The 22,117-nt window shown below is 42.7% G+C and overlaps 1 protein-coding gene across 2 annotated transcripts in view; it reads right to left on the bottom strand.

Annotated features, from left to right (window-relative positions):
* Positions 1-682: 682 nt before the first annotated feature.
* dph1 (diphthamide biosynthesis 1) overlaps positions 683-22,117 on the bottom strand; it is a 51,819-nt gene continuing 30,384 nt past the window's right edge. The window contains exons 5-13 of one of the 2 annotated variants that reach the window (XR_006843394.1): positions 18,847-19,001; positions 16,701-16,822; positions 13,780-13,848; positions 12,452-12,608; positions 9,911-10,011; positions 4,088-4,166; positions 1,786-1,914; positions 1,234-1,412; positions 683-1,123 (exon numbers count right to left, since the gene is read on the bottom strand). Coding sequence is in view for 1 of the 2 variants with exons in the window: in XM_046389452.1 (XP_046245408.1) it covers positions 1,332-1,412; positions 1,786-1,914; positions 4,088-4,166; positions 9,911-10,011; positions 12,452-12,608; positions 13,780-13,848; positions 16,701-16,822; positions 18,847-19,001 (893 nt within the window). In the remaining variant the exon portion in view is untranslated. Of the gene's footprint in view, positions 1,413-1,785; positions 1,915-4,087; positions 4,167-9,910; positions 10,012-12,451; positions 12,609-13,779; positions 13,849-16,700; positions 16,823-18,846; positions 19,002-22,117 lie in introns of both variants that reach the window. The other variant, XM_046389452.1, reaches the window with a different exon arrangement.

The raw sequence follows: 22,117 nt of genomic DNA on the forward strand, positions 1-22,117 counted from the left end.
CTCCATCTCATTCCCAGACGACAGAGTGCGCCAAAAAATAAATCAAACGTCAGCTGAGAGCGAGCTCTGCTGCCCAATAATTTATTCTTGACCGCCGCACATCACACAGTTCGATGTAGCAAGTACTCAGCTCCTCACTGGTGGGATGCGTGAGACACATCATGAGAAAGACGGACATCTGGCGTGACGGGCTGCATCACGCTGGCCTCTGTTGCCAGGGAGAGACGCTGGTGCAAAGTAGACGGATGACCTGACGAGAAGAAGCCTCGTGGTTGTGGGCAAATAACAAAACTATTATATATATCTATATATACAGACATAAAAAACAGAAGCTCAGAACAAGCTGAGACAATGTGCGGCAACCTGCGGAAGGTTCACAAGTTCTCGGGATTAGCTGAAACCACGGTGTCCTGCTGTCAATCAGTTCCTGCTGTGGCAGCCAAACAGAGGGTTTATTTATTTATTTACTTACTTATTGACAGACTCTGCCATCAATAAATAATGAGGATGGAGAGCAGTCGTGACTAGCACTGCATGCATGTGGTAACTCGTACCCCTCAGCCTTAAAAACAGATTTGTTGCCCCAGCGTGGTGCTGCATTTATCAAAAACACTCATAAGGAAGCAGGGCTCCATTTATGGTTGATTGTTTCAGAATCTGAGTCGAAAAACGAGACGAGAGAAAGAAGATTATGTAATAATGTAATCACATTTTTACTGTGCACATTTCAGCAGAACGTTACATGCTGTACATCAAATAAAGAGCTCCATACCATGTGTCTATGAAACATGGTGTGAAGGAAAACTCATCAGAGGTGTCTGACTATATACAGCGCCTTGTCCAAGGACAAGTGCGTTGCATTCGCCTAAAACCACCCACATTAACAGACACTTTAATTCCATACAACGTGCTCAAGGTCAACTCAAAGCTTTCTTGAACAATTAAAACAACGTGTCTTCAGACAGAAAGGCCCACGCATTTCCCCTGTGCAGGAACAATTCCTTTGTTGGTGCAGCAGAGAGCAGCTCCTTCATGGGAATTTGACACTCTCAATCGTATTTTGATCCCGGAACACACGCAGGGAACGTGAATAAGAGCAATGAAGCAGGTTTGATCTGCAGTGCTGTAAAATGAGAGATTATTTATGGCTGGACATCCATTGGAGGAGGGGCTGAGACATCCTCTGGCTTTAGCCCTGCTGGCTGATAGACTGTCTGGGAAAAAATTACCCACCCTCCTTCGTCTGGTCTGACCTCCCTCCTGTCGTTAGCAGAGGCAGAGAGGCACGGGCAGGCACGAGACCAGTCAAAGACAGTGTTGGTCACAATGCGTCATTCCCCTTGACAACCACAGGGGGAGCACCGGTTCTGCTCACACCGTTTGGCAGGAAGTGCTGGCTCCGAGCCTTGTTTCTGCAGGCAGGCAGCAGGATAACATTAACACTGGGGACAGTACCTTCCTCAGACAGATTAGTGGAAATGCAGGCCAGTATTGCTCTTCACACACAGCTGTACTTAGACTTTTTCCTTTTTAATAAATGAGAAAATCTATGATGCACATCAAGGTCAAGGTCACCACCACGCCTTTAGGAGAGAGAGATCCACATACATTGATCCACATACTGTTATCAAAGTGCCACTAGGTGTCAGTGTGGCGACATGCTGATAAAAGTGCTCAAACACCTGCTGAGCGCTGTGGGTTTTGCTCTTTGCCAGCTTTCTGTCCCCCTTCTCACCCACCTTTTATTTCCCCTTCATTCACTCTTTATCTCCCGCCCCTGCTCACCTGTCTGCGAGTGGGCCGCACCGGTTGGTTGTCAGGGTGATTGGGCGCCCATGGCCCCAGGCTCTGATTGGAGTAGAAGTCCATGGGGTAGACTTCCTTCCAGCCAACTTCCTGTAAAGCCACAGCTGCCTGAGAGATAAAGAGACAGATAACCACAAGTAATATAAGCACACCCAAAAACACAAGAAGCTTGACAGCCTGAAAGTTCCCTCTCTTATCTATGACTGCACTCGCAGTTTGTGGGCAAACCAGCTGCAGCAAACCACGGAGTGATGCGGAGGCACCACAGACAAGACAGGTGTTGTAATATTAAGCTTGGATAACAGGCAGTGTTGTCATGTCGTCCCTATGCAGCTGCACTGCACGACACAACAGCTGTGCAAGGAGAGCAACAGCACTGGCATGACAGTGCTGTGACATAAGTGCACACTGCTCCATATGGAAGAGAGGTGTCTGTAAATATTGATTCTGAACGACAGAAAGAGAGGCTGAAAGACGGAACAGATGAATAAACAAGCGTGCTGAATGAAAGCGCAAATCGTTGGATTGTTCGTGTTTTAATTTATCCATTTACTCCATGGATTCATCTGTCAAACTAGTTTGATGCCAAGCCCTGACTTCAGCTTCATACAGTTTGGTTGAATTTAAATAATGTAAGGAAATATGATGGGAAAACAAGTCATGTTAATATCACAAAATTAAAAAAAAAATCCATTTGATCCTTTAGAGGATTTAGTTCAAAGGAAATATGAAAGATGCAGCCTGAAAGTGATGAAATCTCTTTGCGAGTGGGACGTAATTCATCACCGTTCCACAGCTTGTGTGTGTGATATATTTTGTTGCGTACCAACACTGAAGCAGTAGTGTTCTCTTACATACTGGCTACATCTCGGTGTAACATTGGACACCATGTTTTACAGAATAGGTCAAACGTAGCATATGTCTGATTTCTTTCTTCACATCCAGCTATTAAAACTAAAACATTTGGGCCAGGTGAGATTCATAATGTTTCTTCCTAAACAAACAAACTGTACACTGGGATAAATCTTTCATTGTCTTATTTTTTACTCCCCAGACGTCCTTCTGCTAGAACCTTCTTCACTCTCTCCTCTGCCCTTATTCCACCCGCCTCTCATTTATTTAGCTTTTACCCACTGCTCTCCTCCTCTCTCACCAACTGCCTCTCTGTGTGGAAGCTAGCTTCTCCTGCTAATCCCTGCTCTGACAGGAGAGCCAAGTGTGTCTTATTGACTATAAATATAACATGAGACGCACTGAAAATAAATGCTGCTGCCCCCCCATCCTCCATCCTTCTCCTTGCTCACTCCACCCTCCCATCTCGTTCCTCTTCATCTTCATTGTAAATGCCACGGTGAAAAGCACAGTGCGCTGAGACATATAAGACTCATAAGTATTCGATGGGAGTGAGACTTATCACAAATGCGCAAAAGCACACGTATAGACGCATCGGCAAATTATTTAAATGCACAGACACTGTTCAGAAACAGCTAGCGGGGAGAGCAAAGCGAGCTCAAACAACAAAAAAGGGCTTACAGCGAGGTGAATTTCAGTCTTGGCATGCCCCATTAAAAAGCTCAGTCAAAAACAATTCGAAATAATCACCACTTTTTCCTCTAAGGTGAATGCCATCACCAGTCTTAATGGCCTCATTCTGAAATGTATGTGCAGCACAAACGGTGCACAAAGATGCGAAGTCGCAGAAAAACAGCAACCATTTCAAATCACAACCCGATATTTGAGACAGCAATTCCCCTCGCAGCCATTTCACAGGGATTCAAATCAGTGGCGTATCTTTGAGGGAAATCACTGAATGCATTAATAGTCAACATCAAATGGTAACCAGCAGCGTCACATAATCACACAAAACTGCCAAACCCATCACAAAGTCACTACAGCTGCTGCAGCGGCGCACAAACAAACACTTGCTTTGAAATGGATCTTTATGGGTTGCTGTCCGATCTATCTCTCTCTCTCCCCCCTTAGAAAAACAAGACAGCTGCAAAGGGAGGGTAGGGGAGGGAGGAGCGGGCTGTGTGGTCCTGTGGCCAGTAGGGGGGGCTACTCTTCTGCTGATGCTGTTATATGTATGCCTGTTCTGGTGTCCCTCCATCTCTACTTAGAGAAAGATGGAGGGAGAGCAGGCGTGCCACTCCATCTCCAGCACACGCAGGCCTTGACAATTCACACACAGACTTTAATTGAAGATTTGTGTGTGTGTGTGTGTGCAGTGTGTGATGTGACAGCTGTGATCATGTGGAGACGCTATAAGGTGCATGTTTACCTCATATGGGGACAGCAGGGGTTTGGAAAAGGCTGTGCCCCAGTCAATGGACAGACGTGGACATGCGATCTGGACCCACCTGCAGAAAAGAGAAGATACATATTTCTGCTCAAATGTACATCTATGAGTGAGTGTGTAAAACAGAGGCAGTCAGAGAGGGGCGAGAGACCAAAATCCTATTCGACAGGCAGGGCACATCTGTGGCTGCACGCTGCATGTGGATACGTGATGCAATGGGGTTGTGCAGGGAGCCTCCCTCCACCTGATCTCCAGCATCTGTTGGAGAGAACTGTCCTGATTTGCAACAGCTCTAAAGACAGTCACACTACACTGTCTGCATGTGCAGGCAGCCAGCGAAAGAGGGAGGCTGAAGAGAGAGAGGGAGGAAGGTTTGTAGAGGGGAGGGAGGGAGGTAGACTGGATGCAGGAGGCATAAACAGAAAAACAGGAAAAGAAGTGAACAGAGGTGAAAAGAGAAGGAACACGGTGAAGAGAGAGAGAGAGAGAGAGAGAGAGAGGTGAGGTGAGTGTGAATAAAAAACCTGTACCAGCCCGGTCTCCACGGAGGTAGCCTACATAGCTGGCAGACAGGGTGGTGGAGAGGGGTGAGGATGGGAGGGCTGTGTATGAAAGAAATGGTGGAGGGGGGGGGGGGTGTGAGGAAAAAAAAAAAAGAGCGAAGAACACAGATACACAGCGATAGGGAGGAAGAGCAATGAAGACTAAAACAGAGGGAGGGAAGCTGAAGAGGCAGAAACAAGAAGAGAAGAGGGAGAACTGATGCCGAAGAGAGGAGGAAGACCGGCAGGGGGAAAAGTGTTTACTCTGGGAAAACACAAGAAAGAGGGATGAGGAGGGTGTGGATGTAAACAGCTGGAGGGAAAAAATGCACAATGGGAAAATGGAGACGGAGAGAAGCGGTCGGGGCTACGGGGGTTAGCTTTCACAGATCAATGTAATCCACAGCTCCATCTCTACTGAGGCAGCAGACCTTCCGTGTCCCTAATCCTAATGATGGAGCTCCATCAGAAATATTGACAAATATGAATTGAGCTGCAGTGCATATAAAGGCCCCGGAGATAACGTTAGATCCAGGTAAATGTCAAGAAGAATACATCTGTGTGAGATCATAAACAAAAAGAGTAGAAGAACACACATCAAGGAAATAAAAAAAGTTTTGTCTTAATCGCTTGAATACTTTCCTGTCTGCACTCCCGCCTCAAAATCCCCATCTGTCTGTTCTTCATTTCACAACTTTCACACCATTTCTCAGCTGCAGAATTGATTGCACTGTCGACTCTTGCTCCACTCTGCTTTCTGCCACAGAAATATTCCACTCCCTCTGGGCATACGCATGGCATTTTCTCATTTTCAACTAACACTTTTTTTAATGTCCCCTCCCCCTTCGCCCAAAGAGGGAATTCTTATTCATCCTCCTAATTTCCCGAGTCAGAGATATTTGCACCAAGCGCTGATCTCCTCAGACCAAGGTGCGCTGAGTCAAGATAGAAAAGTGGCGTCTGAAATATGACCTTTAATTTCATCAGATGTTATTCATAAGCCTTTAAGTAGTCAAACACTACAAATGCATCTCAACCGCCTAAGTGCACTCAGGATGAAGAAACTAATAACTAGGGCTGCAACTGAGATTATTTGACTTTGATTTTTATTTATTATTTAATTAACATACAACTGCTGATTATTTTCACGATCAATCGTTTAATTTATTATAATGAATCATAAAATTCTCATCACATTTTCCCACAGCCCAAAGTCACGTCTTCTTATTGCTTACTTTGTCTTTTGTCGGACCGATGCGTCAAACCCAAAGCGTCTTCACTTACTATCATAAATGATAATAAATTAAGAAAGAAAAAGCAAAGCAGCAAATCCCTACTTTAAGAAGCTATACTCAGCCAATGAGTTTTTTATTCTTTTCAAATTTTCTTGAAAGCTGACTTCGGTGATTATTGAAACGATTATCAAAATAGTTGCCAACTAATTTTCTTTCAAACAACTAACTGGTTAATTGACTGATGATTGCAGCTCCACTGTTAGCAGAAGAGGAGTCTGACAGGTTGCATTTACATGTACACGTGTATGTAGGCAGATGTCTGCGTATATCATGAGCTGAAAAGAACGCTGGGAATGGTTAAAAGAAGGAAGGTGATTAATAAGCAGACGGAGACTCCTCCACTAAGTCCTTGGGGCTAGCGCTGCGAGAGAGGTCTGAGAGGAGAGTAAGACAGAATGCATGAAAGGGGAAGGCAGAGAGGATCCCTCCTAAGCAGCAGATAGCTGGTTGGCACATGGAGCCAAAAGGAAATTTTCTAATACTAACACACAGACTCACTGAATGGAACAGTTCAGTAAAACGCATGGTGCCATGGCAGGTAATGCTCCCAGAGTAAGGCCAAAAATGTATTTCCAGGCTTTATCTGGCCTTCAATCTAGACAGCACAGTAGACACCCTTCACCATGCAGTGCAGTGAAACAAAGAAAGAGCTGGAGGAAAGAGAAAAAAAGGAGGTGCAGAAACAGAGGGAAAGAAGTGGGCCTTGTAACAAAGATTACAATGAATAAACAATGTACGAATAGGAGCTTGATAGAAATCTTGTGTCCTCGTGCTCGTCTAAGGGATCTGCTGCCTGAAAGCAGAAAGCAAAACCCTTCAACCCAAAGAGACATGTACGGATTAGAGGAACAGGATGCAGGGCTGGTGGGGACTGTGCTGTGATATACAAAGATAAAGCTGCATGACATTTAGTTATACAATTTGAGCCCCAGCCCTGGCCTCGCTGCATTACCTGCTGTGGCCCATTACACCCTGACACAGTGAGGAGGACCTCAACCTGCATGCCTTCACTTCAATTACACTGCCTGGCTTAACCCACCAAAAAAAAAAAGCAAGAACAATTAACCTTTCTGCACTGCAGGAGAAAGAAAAGTGGTCATGTTTAACAGCAAAACTTAACTGAATTAAAACAATTTCACCACAATGAAGTCAAGAATTAAAATTCAAGCAGAAAGATAAAAGACTGCAATGCACTGGGTGGCATTTACAGTGTAGTTGAGATAAGTGTGTGCGGTGTACAGATATCTGTACAATAGTTTAAAACCTGCTTGGGGACAGCCTAATTACACACTTAAGAGCATATGCTAATGGTGTCTCTCTCTTTATATGAGTGAGTATGTGTGTGTCTAATGACAGAGAAAGCCTGGGGGTGGGATCTTTACAGTGTGCTGTGCCGCCTAGTGCTGAGTACTAATGTGTCCTCTACAATCCCACTGTCTATCTCCCAATCTCCTCTCTCTCTTTCTTTCTATCCCTCCTTCAACACAGCTGAATTCAACACAGCTTTCCAACACCCAGCGGTTTGTTGTTGCAGTCTCCTGTAGGACGCCTGTTTTTCTTACAAAGCGGTGGGGAGGGAAAATACAAAAGCAAAAAATAAAAAAAAAACAAAATAAAATGGCAAAGAAACAAACAAAATCAAAAATATTAGCCAAAAAAGATCCATTCAGTGTTGTACAATCCCACTCTGAATAAACACTCATGATTAATGATGTAAACAACGTTATCAGCAAGTCATATCTCCTAAAACGAACATTTAATTTCCTCTGTCATCTCTAACCTTGACTCATTAAAGAACACCAAAAACAACTTGTTTAACACAGACAAAGGCATCATTTTGATGAATAAACGAATTTACCAAGTTTGCCTTCTTTTGTTAAATGAAAAATAAATGACTTTGGAAAACAAAAGTTACAAACTATGATTTTAGGAACAGTATGGAAACCCATGTATTGTGTCATGATTCCCAGCACTAGTCTTCAACAACATAAAGGGAAAACACCAGCCTACAAAAGCAGCTCTTCCATAAACAAGGCCTTCATGAAGGTTCTAATGGTCAGCTTTAACTGAAAAATATTTTCTCAGCAGTAATGTGTCATATTCTTAAACTGTATTGGGGTATAGTGAGAGAAGCTTCAAATGTTTTGTCCACCCCATTTGTTTAAATAAAGAGGGTTTAAACAGTATCTCCTGATGTATCAGTTATTTCAGGCCAGCTGGTTAGCGAGGTGGACCTAATAAACTAGTAAATGTCCTGTATTTTGTATATTCCTATTTGATATACAAGTATACATCCTACCTTCATTTTGTATTCAGACACATTTGTTTTTGCCTTGCTGAAAAGCCTTTTGTCTGTAACGAGAGTCTGTTTTGGTTGGGTGAATCGTGCCTGACTTACATAATTTTGGAGTTTCACTCATACGTCAGCGTGAAGAGGAGAGCCAAAAAACATAGCAAAAGAAAAAAAAAAGTCTTTTACCATGATCACTCGGTTTTTCAAACACAGCCCCCTCAACTACCTCTGCATCTCTCTATCTCGCTCTCCAACTCTCTCTCAGACCTTCTGTCCTTCTCTCACCCACTCCTCCCTCACACATCGCACCTCTCATTACTCCACAGTGAGAGGCCAATCTGAGGGAGTGTGAGGACCGCGTGTGTGTGCGTGTGATTGGAGCTGCCGCACATCAGTGTCTCACTAACCCCTTGTCCATCTTCACCTCTGCTCTCCTGGCTGGAAGTCAGATAAATCGGAGAAACTGCACCTCAGAGCTTGAGCACTTGATATTTAATGTAAGGAACTTGGGGAGTTTGTTTTATTTGGAAGTCAGGAATGAGTGTTGCACGGACAGATTAACTTAACAGCGTTAAGTGGCAGATCATGTTTCAGCACCTGTCACACTGTAATTATCGGGAACATGTATTAATGTCAAGATCCACAAGTGTATCGGTGATGTAACACCTCACCAATAACGTGAGTGAGCGTGTGTGATGGGTTCACACTGTCCTTTGCTCCGTGTGTCAAAGCTGAGGAAATCATTTCAGCATCCAAGTTCAATATGCTGGACAATTTGTTTTTGCTACAAAGGCAAAACTATGGAATCTCACCAAGACCTGAATGCCAATTTTGTTTATGAAGCTATACACTCTGGGGTACAGCTTGTCAGCTCCTTGTTATAGTGTGAACTTGTAAATTGCGCTGACTCCATAGTTTTGTGTGCAATGATGCTTGCAGAATATATTCAGATGTTGTTGATTGCAATTTTGCGGAGACTATTCGCTTTTGATCACAATAGGTCCACAGGGTAGGGTTGCAACAGTACGAGGTTTGAATATCACAGTTTCATGGTATATGGCCTTACACAATTGTAATTATTATCTTCAGTTACATAAACCCTCAGAGGAATGAAAAACAAGAAGGTTTGTTTATGGTTGAACAAAAACTTTATTAAAATTTGATGAAGTATTATTTCCCGACACATGAAACTTGATATAAACTGGAATTTTTTTTGAATAACACTAATGTGGTTGAGTTCAAAACTGTAGCTAGTTAAATATAAAGGTCAATTTTCATACCACAATGTGTGTGAAACCACTGCAACCCTACTTAGGATATGTAAGATAAACTACTCATTTTTATGCCAAGGGAACAACGGTTTAGGGATGCGAAGAAGACAATGAAAGCAATTTCAGAGAGCCTTGCTCTTGGCTCAAAAGCATTGGTGTTGTCAATAGGAAAAGACCAAAATTTCTTTTTTTTTTTGTTAAGTGACTGGATCAGCCTAAAGCCATCTCTGACCAACACTTAAATAAGGAGCTTGATTTGTTTACTTTCAAATGGTCTTTGCAAGGTCAGGAGAAAATGGGCCACTGTTTTTCCTTCATCTGTCACTGCCAGCAATTCTGATTCAATGAACAGCTTGTGTCTTAATTTGGGTGTATGTACAGCATATGTGCATCTTAATACTCACGCATCTATGTCTGACATCAGATCCAGCTTGCTGGGGAAAATCTCAGACAAGAGCACTCGAGTGAAGGACTTGCCCAGCAACTGAAGCCTTGCCTCCAGGTGCTACGATGGGAAAAAAGTAAAATGAAAGGATAAGTGAAAAGGTTTGCAATCCACACATAAAACACAAACACTAGGACTCACATGATATAGTGGAGTGAAGTTACAAATCACATTACTTCCACCTACACAGGCACAATCCCATCAGCAATTCAATCTAGGGTCGTCCAAAGAATTCCGCTCTCCTGTTAACAATCTTTACAGAAAGACTATTTTATCCATTGCTCAGTCTCTGAAGCCCGATATGTCCATTTATCTTTTTTTTCCTACTGCTTGACCAAATCTACAGTGTGGTGACAGCAAGTTAAGTAAGGTAGCAGACACATTCTTGTCCTCAGGCATGTCCTCCAGCTCCTCCTGGCATTCTCAGACCAAGTGGGATGTGTAATCTCTCCAGCATATTTTAGGGCTTTCTCTGGGTCTCCTTCCTTTTCTGGCCAGTACACCTTCACTGGAAAGTGTCTGGTTTAGGTGCTCAAACCACCTTGACTTTTTTCACAGTCCAAGGAAGCCAACAGAACTACATCATCAGCAAATTGGCAGTTCACCAAACTGGTGTCTATCCAGCATCCTTGGGTGTGCAGATTCTGACCATAAAGACCACAGAATTGGTACCAACTCTTGGCTTTATTGTTGCTGAGAATACAGACACAGCTTTATTCTATTCTGTTTCTCAAGTCCCACACATTTAATCCCATGGGGCAAAGTCATAAAACATATGTGAACTTTGGCTCTCATGACCCTTACTGGCAAGCAAAAGGGTTGATCCACTGTTTGACAAACAGGAAGGAATATGCTGTGGTCTCTGTGAAAATGAGGTTCAAGAACCGGCTTAAGCTTGCCCTCCATGATACACAGTCATATAGATAATATATGTATATACGACTTTCTTTATATATATAAGGGAAACTCCAACACAGTGGTGGGGCATCTTTCACTTCAGGCAACTTAGGGAAAAAGAGAGTTCATCCAGGAGTTGGTGCCGAGTGTACAGGTGAGCTCAGCTTTTGTAGAAAGGGTCCAGCAGATCAAGGGCCTCAGTTACCTGATGTTTTGCAGTGAACCCAGGAGGGTAGAGGGCACACATACAGCCGGCCCCACTTTACCTCCTGAGATGGAGCTGGATCAGGCACCTTGGGCAAAAGCCCGGACACTGGGCCTTGTATAACATATCAATAAATGAAACTGCTTAGCCAGTTCAAGGAACTCTGCTGCTCCCTTGCTGTCTCTGTCTTTGAAGTTTTGGGCGTTGGTACTTGGACAGAAGTTTTTATCCAGGGATTCGGAAGGCCAAACCAAGTGAGGAAAAAAAACTATAAATGTTCTTTTGGTGGGATAAAGGTATGAGAGTTGCTGATATTCACTGTCCTTCGGAGTATCATACGATACTGCAATGACTGTGCTCTTATCAGCTCTGTCCCTTTAGCTGAGAGGTTATCTGAAACGCACTTCTTAATCTCGGCAGATCGCTGTGGGAGAGCTGGTGGGTCTTTTTATTCAAATCACTCCTTTTTAATCCATCCTCTTCTGACACCTTAAAATGAAACTTTTTCGCTTGCTGGTTGACATTTTTGCATCAATGGTAACTTCATCTTTCCAGACTGGATACTTACAAATGGGAGACATGTACCAATATAAACCCTGGAATGTACACTGTCCAATAAAAGCTAGATGACTTGTGTTTTTAAACTTTTTCACAACAGTCAACCTCCCTGCATTCTACCACACCTCAGTGTATTCTAATTAAAGGCTTGGTGACTTGAAGATGGCAAAGCTAATAAGGGAAGACAAACACACAACTTGTGAAACAAAGGAGGCAAAAATCAAGAAAACAAAATGGGAAGGCAGAGGAGTGTAAAGCAGAAGGAGGAGCAGATTTGGGTTAGGAGTGACCAGAGAGGGCTTCACGGTTGATTGATTAAAACTCCTAGACAGACTTGTGTACATGCAAATATATAATAGCTCATACCTGCGAAGGAATACGTTTCCTAGGATTATGATAAATAATGATTTTAATTCTCAATTTTAATTTACTTAATAACAACAGGAACATCAATAATTTCATTTACTAGAACTGTGAAAAAAAAATGCCAATGTCAGATGTTTAAAAAAGCTCTAAGAAAAAGCAAGAATTTCGTACAATAAGCTTTTCAATATGTATCTATGGCTAATGATTTCTCATTTGCACTGCAGAATTGGTAAATAAACTAAAATGTTCTTTTCTAGCAGCAAGCCAACCTTAAGGCTAACCGTGGGATCAAGGACAGAACTTTCCATGACTGCTGGCTGCATCGTCCTAAATGTACAATAACAAGCTCCCAGTGTCCTACCAGTGCTGTCACAAATCCACTTGTCAAACTCACACAGATAAATACAGTATTACAAGTCATTGCACAACTCGCCTCTGGACATGAAGACTGTCCAAATGAGCATACAGACTCACCTCCAGGACTTTGGGGTTGCCCTGCCGACCAAGCGTGCCCAAAATGAGGCCCCATCTCTGGGCTGATCGAGCCTTGTCAATAGCCTGGAGCCTTAAGGCACGCATGGCCTCGTGGTCATAGTACTCCCTGGTGAACACTTTGCTGTAGGGGTCATATCTATGAAGAAACACAGAGAGACAAAGAGTACAACACACTGATAGAAATTTGTGTTCATAAACATAAACAGAGAAACAATATTATTCACATTACATCCATTGTTCAGGTGTCTATCTTAAGGACAGAAATGTAAGAAAATATGAAAAACATCCAATCATAAAAAGCCATCAAGTATGACAGAAGTTAGTGTATCTTAGGAAAAGCGGAGGTATTTCTGAACATCTAATCTCCTTTTCTCCGGTACAAGGAGTTCACTTGAGATTAGAATCTTGTTTATGAGAGACCTGTGATCTGTGCAGCAGAGCATGTGTTTATAACAACACAATTTCACTTTGCATACAAACAAGACCTCATCAAAACAGAACACCATCCTCGCAAAATGTTATCACTGCAGTAAGGTGAGTGATTACAGCAAGAATCTTTCGTTTGAATAGCATTATGAAATACACTGGAACAGAGATTGTGAGCCTGGCCTTTTAGTCCAGCTATTGTTATAGCTGCAAAGCTGTCTATGTGTTTAGAATGTGATGTCCCAATACTTTTGTCCATATAGTGTAACTTCTTAGGGGTCACCTAGTAAGATACCCCATCTTACTAGGTGACCCTATACCCAAATTAGTATTCATTTAATGTTTTTAAATATAAGTTGCTTAATTTTCTCCTTGTGATCCAACTCCTGCAGTGATCTAATTCCATTTACATGTTATCAGTTGCTTGTTAAAGCTCCAGCACTAACTGACTGCAGTGACAACTTTATAAATGAAGTCCGTATATAATTTACAGCAAACTGAAAAACTACAAATGGTGCCACTTTGGGAGCGGCACGGTGGTGCAGTGGTTAGCACTATTGCCTCATAGCAAGAGGGTTCCAGGTTTGAATCCCAGGCTATGTGGAGTTTGCATGTTCTCCCTGTGCCTGCGTGGGTTTTCTCCGGCTTCCTCCCACAATCCCGAAAACATACTGTTAATTGCTACTGTACATTGCCCCTTGGTAATGGTGTGTGCGTGAATGGTTGTCTGTCCTTGTGTGTCAGTGCTGTGATTGACTGGCGACCAGTCCAGGGTGTATCCCGCCTCTCGCCCATAGTCGGCTGGGATCCAGCACCCGCGTGACCCTGACGGATAAGCGGTATAGAAAATGGATGGATGGTGCCACTCTGTTTCACATTACCTGTACGCAGGGATATCTGGGTTTGCAATCATGATTGACTCGAGGTGAAATCTTCCATCTCCCAGATAGCTGTAGAGAAAACACCAGTCGGGTCAATGATAGAGGAAAGAAAAGAACTGAGGAAAAATTTGTAGAAAGAGAATTCCATACAGACAATCAAAATTCAATGAATAACAATAATAAATACTGGCCTAACTTCACCACCAGCTCTCTCTCTTGCTCCATTTTTCTAAAATCTATTCCTCTCTGTAGCCTTTTAACACAAGACCAAAGTGTTAGCAGGCAGAAGGTTTGAGCCTGGAGTGGAGGGTCTCCTCATCTTTGCTGTCTAGGACCGTGACCCCAGCGATTGGAGCATGCTGTTTACAGAGAATGCAAGCCCTTCCAATTAACCCAGGGTCTTGTGCTGGGGATTCACTAGAGCCCGAGTGGAGGGAGAGTCCACAGACTGTAACTACAGAGAACACAAGCATCAGGCAGAACAGTCTTAGGTAAACCCCCCTCTCAGGGTCACACAGAGAAGAATCCTGCTGTTAGTGTAGGGGGGCTCAGGTCAAAACCCCTACTAATTACTGTACAGTCTCAGTAGGCCTACTGAGACAGGATATGCAATTAAACCCACCAATTGGTTGGCTTTTAGAGGAGCTTAGAGCAGGATGTGGGTGGTTTGCCATATAGGCTACCTGGAGACATGTCTAGCCAAGACTTTATTTATAACTGTGTGTGTGTATGTGTGTGCGTTTGTGTGTAAGCTCACATATACTGTGTCACTGCGTGTATGTGTGTGTGACAACTAACACTGAATGACGACACAAAGTGAACCTGAACAGAGTCTCTGCTGCACAGCCTCTCTTTGCATTGCAACATCCAAGGCCCTCATATACAGTAATTGTTCCCAACAATAAGCCTGCTGCACTTCAGCTGTGGTTGTCCTCAGCTCTCTATAGCTTCAAGAGGCTGGTGTGCTCAGCTCTCCCTACAGTCACAGTCCTGTCATCCATATTCTATTGTTCTTCGTAAAAGCACTCTCCTTATAATGTTAATGCTATGCGTCTTTGCGTTATGCAACACCGTATCTTCACAGTCACATCTTCATATTGCTTTATTATGAACAAGAGCCAGAGCAGAGAGAGCAGATAGAAATGATTGACGGATCATTTGTTATATCTGTATTCAATGCACTTTTAAAACTACCTTTTGTCTTATTAGACAGACCAGGTCCAGGTCCTTTCTAAGATTTCAGGACATGCCTCATGGACTAATGGACCCTTACTCATTCTCTATAACGCTGAAGAAGCTCAAAGCTCAGGCAAAAATACCATTACAACTAACATTTTTGGAGCACTGACTCATTCATAATTAAAAAGATACCAATGTGTCTAATATAAATTAACAGTGCTATCAAAGGTGAGGAACAAAACCATGCATGCTTTTCTGGGCGATAGTGGACAATCAATACCTTAATAATAATTTACTGAGGTAAAAGGAAGCTTGTTAATGGAAAAGAAAATACTCAGTAATTAAGCTCCGGTCACAGCTTAATAAAACATTTCTTCCTTTTAGGTATATGATTAAAATTGCACCCAGTTTGGAGGAGGGGGCTTCGCTAAGGAGGTGTGGCCCAATTCACACTACATCTATGCATTGTACATGTGTACTGAATGTGTGTGCGTGTGTGTGTGTGAGAAAGAGAGAGAGGGAAGTGCACCAACTCTCAAGCAGCTTAATCGATTCACTCTCCCATCACAACCTCTACACACCCCAACTCACACATCAAAGACAACGCACATTGGATTAGTAGGTGAGGCACACCTTAAACCTTCCACTTCCACTCCTTTCACACGTACGAAGACACACATCTGGGCACGCAGAGATACACACACACACACACACACACACACACACACACACACACACACACACACACACCACTCGCATTCCCATAGCGCCTGGCTTATGCATATAGCAAAGCTTGTCCTTGTATAACCATTTTAATCTCATGCACGGGGAGGTTTTAATCACATGGACTAACACTAGATGTGTGCATATCAGACATAACCGGGTGATGCACCAAGACATAATTATACCTGGGGAATTACTTCAACTCATTGGGCAGCACAAAGCATAGGATTCTCTCCACTGCAGAGCAGCACGAGATATACAGACTCCAAATGGCTGTGGAGGTGTTGTTTGTTGCCTGATCTGTTATTTGGCCATAGCACTCTCCTCACTGCAGTACAGGGAGGATAAGCATCACTTTGATAAGTCTCACATGCACAGTGTTTATGATGATGTGAAAACAGAGAAGAGCTAGTCTTTTAGGACACATGCAGCTGCCTACCGCAATCATAATCTTATTTCCAATTCAGAGGAAACGAAGGAGAAAATAAGAAGACAAGCTGAAACTAATTTAAAGACAAATGCTGCACAGTTTATCATTTCTCACCATGAACATGCCACAGTGGGTGTCATGCTTTATGAAAACATTTCTCAAAAACATGGAAAATTGGCGAGCGTGTGGATGTTTTGTGGTTGGTGTGAAAAGTGTCCGTGTCTGTCTGACTTCACACAATTCAGCGCATTGCACAGTGAGAAGGTATTTTTAACCTTGCCGTTCTGGATCAGCATCTGGCTGTTTCTGGCTCGATATAACAGGAGTCTGATCGGTAGCACGCAGACATGCCTAGTTGTCACAGATAGCTATGTCTGGTGTGACTGGTGTAATTTCACACTGTTTATTCCTCATGCCACATGGATGGTCATGGCAATGGCAGAGGTAATTACGGCAGCTGGGGCAGGGGTGTCTGGATGAGTCAAGGCTGGATGTCTTTGGTTGCCTGGATGTCTCTACTAACTAAGAAGAAAGAAAGAACAGTGGCTGACACTGTGAGGTGGGAGAGAGGAGGGAGGAGGTTTCTTACATTATGGCATTCACATCGCGGTCCAAGCGAGGGGATGTACAGCCCAGAATTTCTCCCGGTGACAGAGGTCGACACTGTGGGACCAGCACATCATAATCTGGTTTGAGGGCTGCACTCACGGCCTGCACCATGGAGGGAGGCAGAAGGAAAGACAGTTAGAGATTTCCATGTTTTAACCAGCTCACCCTTATTATGGAGTAGCTCTTTTGGAAAAGGCTCTCCAAGAGGGACACGTGACTTAAAGTAACGTGTGCGTGTCATTCATGACTTCCATGGATCACAAAAGAAATATACTGAATAGAAACCATGCATTAAGACCAGCGTTGAAACGGCCACATTGTTTTTGTTCTTTTCTCGCTGTTTAACGGCAGATCAAATGCAGGTGCAAGAGAAACACAGAGAAAAATTAAGGGAAAGAATAGATAACCACAGCAAAACATTGGAAAAAAGGCTTCCCAGGCAGGTCAATGAAGATAAAAAGGGGAATATGCTAAATATGAGAACAAATACAGGCATTCAATGGCATGAAGAATTGTTTAATGGGGAAATTACATCTGAGTCTTGCCTTTTTTTTGTAGAGATTTACATAGAACTTATATAACTTATACTGTAGTTTTGCCAATCGTGCATTCTCACCTGGCCAGTCCTTATTACTTTCATTTCTTATAAAACTAATGTATCACTACGTGTTTGAGAGCCAGAGCAGAGTACTGTAAATTTGCATTTGCATTGCATATTTGCATTGTCATGTTAGTGGATCACATGTACAGCACTCTTTATCAATAGTGAAAGCATCCCACTATTGAATTTAAGGTCTATGACTTATTTATGCTGTCACTTCCTGCTGTTTCATAAACATCTTGATGCGCCAAGGCTGAAATCAATCCAAACTAGCTGCTGATCCAAGCCATTTTTTTTTGTTTGTGCCGCCATTGACTGCCTGTATTTGTGAGAAAAACGTAAAAGTGAGAAATATTCACATGCTAAATATGTTTATTTTAAGGAGGCTCCCCTCCTTTATTCTTTCAATCCAAGAACGGATAACAACACAGATGGAAGGCACGGAAAATGGATGCAATTGACATGGAATATGCAGAGGGAAAAAATAAAACAAACAAATTCTCCCAGATATTTAGCTCTCAGTGTGACCACTTGTGGTTAAATGTATGGACCCGTGATTCTGCAGAGCACTGAGAAAGACACTGTCGACCACATGGCACGTTATAAGAAGAATATCAATGTACTGACAAGGGAAATCAATATTTTCTGGAAAGATTGCTCTAATTCTTAAGAAAAATCAAGGCTTCCAAACACATACATTCATTTAAGCAAAGTGAGAAGATGAAAGGGCAAACAATTACAGCAAACAGAAAAGAAAATCTGTGAGTGTGCCCGGAGGTGAAACTATCAACTGAACGATTTAAGGCTAATTTAAGGGAGTCCACAGGGAACGCGGGTGAACTCCCAGCTTCTGCCGCCCCTACTGTGCGACCTCAACAAACCTACACAGCATCAGACATGAGTGAGATGGAGCCACACATGCATGCAAAACACAATCCCAAACCCGGAGACACATGCATACATATACAGATGGATGCACTCAAACACCCCAACATAAAATATGACCCAAAGGGCAGAGAAAGGTTTAAAAATAACGGCGGTTACATTAGTGAAGCGTGATCTTGTTCCAACACAGTAAATTAAAACCGCAGAATGCATTATAGAAGAGCGGCAGGGAGTCTGATGAAAAAAAAAAAAAAAAAGGAAGTTCAAGCTTAATACTATAGCTGCTGCCACCGCTTATGTAAAGAGTGGAGATGAGCACGAAGCTGAACTGAGAGGCCATTCCATCTTTCAAATCCAAAATAACTGCTGCCGGGTTTCTCAAACCCACACTTGAACTAAGCTTAAGTGTGGAGTGAGAGCTTGTTCATGAAAGCTAGGAAGCACAAAGGTATACTGTACAGATGCACAGAAGGGTCAGGTGTATGTGTGCGCGTGTGATCCTACACGGTGGAATCAAAAATAAAACAGGAAATACAGCACAGTGACAATGATTATCTATCTACAGTACGTCACTGCTCTCTGACACATAATGGACTCACCCACATAAACACAAAATCAGACAGACTCAGCACTCAATCACCTGCAGTGCTGCCACAAACTGAATAGTGCTGACGAGTGCCAGGGATTGTCCAGGGGGGAAGTTGAACTTGACTGTGTCCAGGAAGTGTGCATTGTCCATCTGGATATCCACAAACACATACAGCATCTTAATACCTGCTGTGGAGTCTATGGGGACTGCAGGGAGACAAAGACGAAAGAAAGACAGATGAATAATTCACTCTGTTATGTCAGGTAAGCCTGTGGCATATACACTATTGATGGTGCCTCAAACATCAACACACAGCACATGTTCAGTGATACAGCTATGTGGGAACACAGTGCACGCACATATAGCTCGCAGCAGGTGCCCGTGTGATTTAACTGAAAATCATTCAGTGCGGAGCTCCAGCACACGCAGTGATGGATGCAAAGACCTCAATTATTTAGGGAAGGAGAGGGACACATGCGATTACTATTAATGCCGTTAATTTCACAGGCCATTTACTACGCAGTCGGGCCTGGGAGAGGTAGCTAGAGACGTACCGACTTAGATGCTGAAAAAGTAGGCAAGAGTCCAAGAAAATGAGGGGAAAGGGCAGGGGTAAGGAGGAAGAATTATCATTTGTGTTCATCACGATAATTATTCTTCCTCTTGTGTTACATTTAATTTGCAGATCAGGAGCAAAGGGACTTTTTGTTATGATTAAGCAAATGGACCATTATGGTGCAAATGTTTTATGAGCGAGTGCTGCTCACTCGATGGCCTAGATCAAAGCAAAATGGAGAGAGGGAAAGAGAGAGAGAGAGATAAGGGAGCAAAAGCAAGACAAGAGGGTAGAAAACAGAGGGTGAACAGAGAGGGCTGGACTGGGAGAGATACAAGATCTGTGAGATACACGACTTTACAAAGGATGAAAGGCAGATGAGACGAGACCAGAAGTGAGAAATGAGAAATTCCTTTAAAAGTAGGCTAGAAAACACTGAAATTCAATACAGATGCGTGTGTGTTGGGGGGGGGGGGTGATTTAATAATGTATAATATGAAATCCAAAAGATGGGGCATGGAAGAGAGGAGTGGCAAAAGTAATAGGATACAGTATGTGTGTGTTTGTGGATATGTGTTTGAGGGTTGGAGTGGTGGGTTGCCAATTAACTGGCAACAGAAGTGATGAATGGGCTCACATCATAGCAGAGGGCAAGGGAAGAAGATGGATAGGGATTTAAAAAGGTGGGCTTTGCTGCAGGCCACATGTTGAGCTGAGAAACCAAGGAGTTAAATATATCATCAGGCTAAAAAGGGTTGAAGGAGTTGAGCTGAAAAAATCCAGACTGTGGCTGTCTGTTGCTTGTTTATATGCACTCCCAAAACGTAAAGGGCAAAGAAAAGTGACATCGATCTGCGTTCACATTAGCATGGTAGCCTGAGAGCACTTAGACGCTGCAATTAGAGACACAGTCAATGAGATGGACAGGACTCACTTGACCCATCAGTAGTTTTATTCATCTGCGTGTTATAGCAATAAGGTCACTCAGCAGAGCTGCTCTTCAGCGCCCATGTAAACAAATATACAGGTACATTCATAACAAGTGGGGTGAAGAAAATATTTGACATGAGGGTATCTGGCTTGTTTACAAATGTCGTTTTTACAAATCAATATGCACTAACAGATCCCGTTCTATGTTGTGCATGTAGACAGGTTCATGAATAACACAGAAATCTATTGACAGCTTTAATATATGGTTCTGATCCTGATCTACATCCAATTTGTGGTAACGCAACATTTGATTTACAAATGTTGCATTAGAACTCGCAAACAGAGCACTGAAGGAAGCCATGATACAGAAAAGTAATTAGCAATGGTTAGCAAACTGCCTACACAGTTAAAGTACAGTTCTACCATCTGTGTCTGAGCCTTACACGCTCACAGATCTATCCATCCTCAAAACAAAATTCTACAAATATCAAATAGATCAAGAAAAAAAATCCACAGAAAAGAAATCATACACTGCAATGCAGAGTGCATTCTTAAAAAATATTAAGAATGTGTGCAGTAACTTAAAAATGAACTCTGACTTGCAGTTGCAGTTGTGATGTGAATGCAGCTATAGAGTCAAGGTCTTTTCATGGCACGTCATGTGTATGGTGGAGGGGAACTGCATCACGTTGGTTGACATATATAACACTTAACTCAAACCAAAGTCGGTGCCTCGGGAAAGTTTTGCTTTACAAAACTTCTAAAAATGAGTCATGCCACTAAAATAGTGAGTGAATAGTGAGGTCCAGTAATACTCACAGCTATGGAAGCTGGCCTGGCGTTATCTGAGCAAGACTGTCATGTCTTGCCAGATTTATTTTTTCTCCAGGTGCTTTTTTTCTATTTTGGCAACTAACTACAATTAAAGAAGTGCAAAATAAAAACACACTCTCTTGCTCTCTATCTCTTGCCCACCCACTTTCTCCACTTTTTCCCTTTTCATCTTGGTGCTTTTTTGTTCAGACCAGTCAGATATTCAATCACAAAAATGTTCAAACCTCACTGAGGTTAAATAAAATCCCCTTCTCTCATATCAGTATTATAACAACTTTAAAGCATACAAAATCTGGGTTAATGATGTTGCTCATATTGTCCTGCACTAGATGGGGGTGCTTTATAATGACAAAAGATGAGATGGCACCATTATTCAAAAGCAGATAGGGCAGAGGAAATGAAAGGGGACTAGAGGAGATCAGGACAGCCAATTTCTCTACGAGTCAGTCAGAACACAGTGACTTTAATCTCCTGCAGGTATCTGACACTCATGATCGAGTGATGAAGGTCAGGAACACAAACGCCCTGGCACTCTCACACAAAGATTCTTTGAGTATCTGTAGTTCATTCCATTTCTATGAAACCTCTTCCATTAATTAACATCTGATCTAAAGTCGCATCCCACAAAGGATTGATCTTTGGTGTCTTTATCTTTGTCTTTATTGGGTTCTCCTGAGCATAAAGGGGGAAGGTGCACACATCTTATCTCCTTTGTAAACACACAAACATGTGCTCACATAACTGCTTCACAAACATCAAATAATTAATGTTCACACACCACTGACACAAAGACAAATAACCATCAAAAAAAAAAAAAAAAAAAAAAGCACAAACCAACACAGGAAGAGGTTTTCAGTGTATTAAAATTCTGTTGGTCGTTTCTGGTATTTGGTAGAGGTGAGGCTGTTCTGCCAGGGATATATCAACACTATTGATTTAGCATTTTCTCCCATGTTCTGCAAGAGACAGACAGCGGGGGCGAGGGTGAACGTCCGCGAGAGC

The sequence above is a fragment of the Scatophagus argus genome, chromosome 5 (genome assembly GCF_020382885.2).
Source record: "Scatophagus argus isolate fScaArg1 chromosome 5, fScaArg1.pri, whole genome shotgun sequence".
In the NCBI taxonomy this organism is placed as follows: Eukaryota; Metazoa; Chordata; class Actinopteri; family Scatophagidae; genus Scatophagus; species Scatophagus argus.